Genomic DNA, 6,000 nt, shown 5'->3' with positions numbered 1-6,000 from the left:
AAGAGGGAATTGTTAAGCTGGGGAAACATTGCTTTTCCCCTGCAAAAAAAAATGTCCTTCTGGAGCATCTGTAAAGAGAGAGGCTCCACTTTCCCTCACTGTCGCTATTATTTTATTACAATCAAACCATTATTGTTCACACCAGCTACATTTTGATGGGAAATTTAATGTTAATTATGCAAGACATATAAAGATTTTCATTGCAAGCAGTAAACCCCAGTATTTTCTGAACCTGACAACGTGGGCTAGAACAGCATAATCACCACTCAGCTTGTAGGTAAATGAGCCACTTACATCTGAACTTGATTAAAATGGATTTCTCCTGCCTCTTCTCCTTTATTGGGAATGCTTCAGTCACAGGGATGGGTGTTATTTTAGTGATTCACTGAAGATACTGTGGCATCTCAGATTTCATTGTTGTAATTTATGGTGTATTAGCTTGCTGAGGGTTTATTTCTGACCTTGACTTCCAAATTACAAGAAAAAGAAGCATCCAGTAGGAAAGAAACACATCCCCACTGCCCCCCAGCTCCTGGGGGAGTGTTTAATTACCACTGTCTAAAACTTGTAAGCTTAAAAAAAACCCCACCAAAAACTAAAACTCCAGCAATTTACTGCTGCAGGTGATCAGTTGGCTGCAGTACAGTGGTGCACAAACCTGCTTGGGTGAGTTCAAGTGCAGATTTTGGGTTGTTAAGTTCTCTTTGTGCTCTCAGATATTAATCCTGGGAATGGTTTTATTCTCAATACCAGGCACTATTGGAAAAGGAAAAGGGTTAAACTGTTTAATAGAGCATTTTCTATCAAATGTGTGTTTCCAGCTATTAGGAAGAGACAGATTTTGATTTTGAAGTGCAAAAAAAAAAAAAAAACCACAAAAAACCCCCATCTGTCGCATATAAATGTCATCAATAATAATGTATTTGGAGCAGGCAGCTCCTGGACACGGGAATGGCAGGATCAGGAAATGCCAAAAGGCACATTTTTCTTGGCCTAAGAAACTGCCTTGAAGCCAGTTCCTCCAGTGTGTAATTCCAGAGCGCTCAAGGCAACGTGGGGGCAAGGAACAACTTCCAAATCTGATTGAACAGTTTGGAAAGAAAGAGCAAAACCAAACCACAAGTTTGTTCTGCTTGAGCACTTCAGAGGGAACAGGGCCTTGGAGGAGGTGGGAGTTCCCTGCTCTCCTGCTCTGAAGGTGGGATGGGATCTCCAGCTCCATTTCCAGAGGACATTCCAGTCCAAGCAGGGATTTTTTTCCTTTCTGGGTTATTTGTTGGAGGCAGACTGAGTTCAAGCCATGCTTTTAAGCCTTCCCTTCCCCACCACCATGAAACAGGCTAAGGAAGAGGAGCCGGTTCATCTTGGCACAGTTATAGAAGGAATTCTATGAGTAAAAGGAGCTTTTTTGTTAAATATTAAAATTACACACTGCTTTCCGCTCTACTTAGACCTTTTAGTGAGGATAAACCCAGAGGTACCCAAAGCCATCACACACAAGTCCTGCCCTTCCATTCCCTTTGCTTCTGGAAAAACTTCTGGAATAGTTAAGTTTTATTTAGGCAGATCTCTCCAGAGCATTAATTCCTCAGCAACATCTCAAAACTGACTGTAAAAAACAATTGAAAAAACCCAAAATGTGCTGGGTGACCCTTCTGTTATGTGCTTAAATTCCCCATCCATTCATCCTGCAACTACAATTCATGATGAGTCATTAAGATATTTTCCATTTCAGGCATTTCAATATTTAAACACCCAGGGGTGGGCTGCTATAGGATTTGATGCTTGAATTATCTCCTTCCACTTGTCCTCAGAGCAGCCTGGTGCCTGCAAATCCTTCCACCTTTCCTGGAGGAACGTTTCCATCTGAGCTGAGGAGGGTCCTGGGGGTTACAACGGGATCTGTTCCAATTGTAAACTCATCCATATAATGGATTTTGATTGGGAAATGGTCTCTGTGTGTCACAGTAATAAAATAATAAAGAGTCCTCAGGGGACTGGGAGGTTCAGGCAGTGCCTGCAGCAGGATCAGGGGATGGTTGAGGTCGGAATTTCTTGGTACCTGAAAAATTTTACCTGGAGGTTTAATGCAGCCTGACAACACCCATGTCAGGAGCCAGAGCAAAGAGGGAAAACCCAGCTCATCCACCCCAAAATCAGATTCCCCATGAAACATTTTACAACAGGAGCTGTGGCTGCTCAGAGAATTGGACAGAAACACTGAAAACAAGGGAATAGTTGCTTTCTCTTTTTATCTAGGCAAGGACAATGCTCAAACCTCTGAACTGTCCATCTTGGCCTTGCTTTTGCAGGAAGAATGGCTGGAAAGAAAAAGGCTGAGCTTACAGACTTCTGCAATCCTCAAGAAATTCAAATTTACCTGTTTCTCCTCTTTTTTTAGAGCCCACGGACAGGGGAACTTGCTAAGTTTATACATGAACACAGAAAACATCTGTTCTTCCTTCTGTTTTACTGAAGCTCTGTTGCAGAAGAGACTTACCTGGAATAACAGGGTGCTCTTTAAACAAAACCTGTTCTTTATACTTCTAAATCAGGTCAGTTAAAAAGGTAAAAAAAAAAAATAAAATTATCTCTTTTTATCTGCAAGAAAATGTTTATTCTTTGTAAACCCCACAGAAAAAAAAGAATGCAGCCAAGACCAAGTATTGAACGAAAACTGTGCCCAAGTGGGCAGCAAAATGGGGGGAACCTCAACACAAAAAGTCAGTGACAATATTTCATGTTTTGCACAAAGATGAAAAAACCTATGACATTTCTGAGTAACACTTTCATGGTGACAATTACACAAGATGATTCAAAAATGCAAATGACAGCAACATGCACACCTGGCTAAAGCTAGAAATTGTATCCCAAAGGAATTATCTGTGATTAAAAGGATGTAACTTTAATACTTCTATTGACTTGCTTGTCCTACTTCTTTTTTTTTTGTTTTGTTTTCCCCCATGAGGCAACATGCCAATTAACACCATAATTTAAAAAAAAAAATTAAAATATTTTCTTTTCAGAAGAACTTTGTCCTTCCAGAGTCCACTGCATGTTTGCAAAATCCTAATGTTGGGTTTGTTTTTCTGCTGGTTTCCCCACACAATTTGGCTTCCCACCCCTCCAATCCCCCCCCACCCTCCAAAGCTCTGAAACACTTCAGAAGTTGCCAGTGCAAACACTTTCTATCAACGTATAATATACATTTTTTAACTTAAAACCTTTGTGCAATTTATGAGTTTCCTTCAAAACTCACCAGGAAAAAAAACCAAAACAACAAAAAATACCCAAAAACCAAAACAACAACTCCTTGGCACGACAGCTGAAAAACATTCAGCTCCTTTTAAACTGTCAAACACAAGGTGATATAAAGTGTAAATCACAGTTGAATAAAATAAAAAAAAAACCCCAGAACTGCAGGTTTTATTAGCCAGCTTTACAGTCTCTTGTATACAGTACATTGCACAGCTCCACCTTCACGTTAACGCTTCTGGATTAATATTGTGCCTTCCACGATGCAGAATAATCAAGGCAAGTTACAGAACACTGCTGAGTTTATATCAAAATAAACAGAAGATGTAACCCTGGTTTATAATGAACATCCAAATTACCATGTACAATTTGCAGTAGACTCTGTAATGAGCTTGATATATAAGATAGATGACAGTGAAGGGGGAAAAAATAGTTTAAACTATCAAGTTTCCTCTTGAAATGTCTTTTCCCAAGGCACTGTGAACAAGACTGTTAGCAATTCTCAATGACTAAAAACACCAATGGGAATATAAATATTTCACACAACAACCACCGTCACATCATCATCTATTCTCTTATTCTTCCCCTTAAACAACGCCCCTGAAATTTGTTTGGTCCTTTGAGGGGGGTAAATCAAATTATCTTCTGCAACATCACGTATTTGCATTTAATACATCTATAAATCAAAGCTTTGTTAGATTATTTAACCCTTTCGCTGTAAGAACTAAAGATTTTTGTTTTCCTCACTATTTCTGAACGAATCTGCAAATTCATTTTTGATTATTAAACCAAAAAAAAAAAAAAGGAAGAAAGGGTTCAAAATCAAGCAAAGCCCTGTATTTTTTTCAAGAGGAAACCATGCAAGAGTACATAAAAAGGCAAAATTGGCTACTTGAAAACCAAGAATTGTTTTTAATGCATTGGCCAAGGAAAATAAATTGCAAAGTTCTGTGAGGTTTTCTAAAAATTTACAAGAAAAACTGATGGGCAGTTCTAGTCAATCCAGATGTTCTTTTTATCCTGTTTTAAATGACAACAAATACAGTCTCACACAATACAATTTCATCTTGACTGCAAGAGACACTCCTGTGTGATGCCTTCAGCATGACAAAAAAAATTACTGGGCAAAAAGAAAAATTGGCATTCATTTCTTCAAGGGCTGATAAACAGAGGCATTGGGATCGAGTCCAGAAGGGCTGGTCTCCACAAATTTGGAAGAGTAATGTGGGGAAACAGGACTCAGAGTGCTGGTGGCTGCAGTGTATGTTATGCTGGGCATTACTGCCATAACTTCTGCAATCTTCTGTTTTAGGTCCTTGATTTCCTGATCTTTTTGAATGATTTGCCCTGAAAACAGCAAATAACATCACTTAGAACCGGTGGCGTTTTTCACCCCCCCACACACCCCAAAAGTGTTCAGTGGTTGAGCTGGTGAAGTTCTTTATCGTGGCATCAGTCAAAGCACAACCTGTGTAACTCCTGGTTGTGTTGAGGAGTTGTGTTTAATTATCCCTAATTACCCCCCAACATAACTAAACACAGCTCTGCCATTATAATCTCACATTGTTTGGATTCGCAGCTGCACCGTATCCAAAGATTATTTCTATGCCTCGACAATTTTCTGCACTTTTCCATTCACATTTTTCCAAAATCCTCACAAAAGCACGAGTATTTGCTTATTGAATGTGTTATTTATTTTCAAAACTGTCCAATTCCCATCATTTTTCTAAACCCCCTTTTGTGTGCACGCTCACAGCATCGCTGCAGCAATTTATGAAACCAGGGAAAGAATAACAGCAGTGAAATGAAACAAAACAATTTCTCACTCTAATCAAATTTTCCTGCAATCAAACAAACTTCTACAGGGAAATTAAACGGGTGTTAAATCAAAAGGTTATTTAATTTTGCTCCAAGGTTTGCCCAGCTGCACCAAGGCTGGGCTGGGCAGGGTTTTATGCTGGTTTCCTGCTCCCCCTGGTGGCATCACCACGTTTAAAACAGGTTATTCCCCCCTCCAATTTAGGTTTTATGTACTTCACGAGTCATAAAATATTATTATTAGGATTCAAAGACAACAACTTAATAGATGGCAACTATTATTTTAGCTCTTAAAAGCTCTTCTAGCTCTTTAAAAGACCTCCAGCTTTATGTAATGGTTTATAAAAATGTAGAAAACAATCATAAATTAACTCAAAACACCCATCTTGACGTTTGTTGTCAGTTTGATGGCTGGGGGGAAGGAGGTCAGGTGGCTCAGGCTCACCCCCACAGAACTGTGGAAGCTGAAATGCTCAGTGGGGGCCACATCCCACCCACCCGGAAACATTTCCATGATTGGAATGAACCCTCCGTCGTTACCTTGGGCAATCTCAAGCTGCCTTTTTGCATCTCCTAATGCAGAGAACAGATCCAGCTTGATCCTGGTCTCTGCACTCAGGCTGTTCTCTAAGTGCTGTGTTTTATCCTGCATGGCTGAAAGTGCTGACATTAACACCTCCGTGTCCTTCTCGTTTTCCTTGTACTTCCGCAGCTCCTGCAGGAATAATCAGGACAAATGTTATCCTGGCTCCCTTTACACACAGGATAGGCTGAGAAGCCTTTCTGCCTTCCCCACACTGGGCCTGGTATTAATAGTGTAAAATTAAAATGCTGGTTAATTAAGGACACTGTGATATTACCTCCAGTAATTACACGTGGCCATCAAACAAGTGATTAAAGCCATAATGAACCAGGCATAATTACAGT

General features: G+C 39.8%; 1 protein-coding gene across 1 annotated transcript in view; it reads right to left on the bottom strand.

Annotated features, from left to right (window-relative positions):
• Positions 1-2,594: 2,594 nt before the first annotated feature.
• The window catches only part of MACO1 (macoilin 1), a 30,499-nt gene continuing 27,093 nt past the window's right edge, over positions 2,595-6,000 (bottom strand). Inside the window, exons 10-11 of the mRNA XM_027705907.1 lie at positions 5,614-5,788; positions 2,595-4,602 (exon numbers count right to left, since the gene is read on the bottom strand). Of these exons, the coding sequence (XP_027561708.1) occupies positions 4,400-4,602; positions 5,614-5,788 (378 nt within the window). The 3' untranslated portion in view covers positions 2,595-4,399. The remainder of the gene's footprint in view (positions 4,603-5,613; positions 5,789-6,000) is intronic.

The sequence above is a fragment of the Neopelma chrysocephalum genome, unplaced genomic scaffold (assembly GCF_003984885.1).
Source record: "Neopelma chrysocephalum unplaced genomic scaffold, ASM398488v2 Primary Assembly neopelma1_361, whole genome shotgun sequence".
NCBI classification, from domain to species: Eukaryota; Metazoa; Chordata; class Aves; order Passeriformes; family Pipridae; genus Neopelma; species Neopelma chrysocephalum.
The sequence above is the reverse complement of the archived record's forward strand: the minus strand, read 5'-3'. Positions and strand labels throughout refer to the sequence as shown.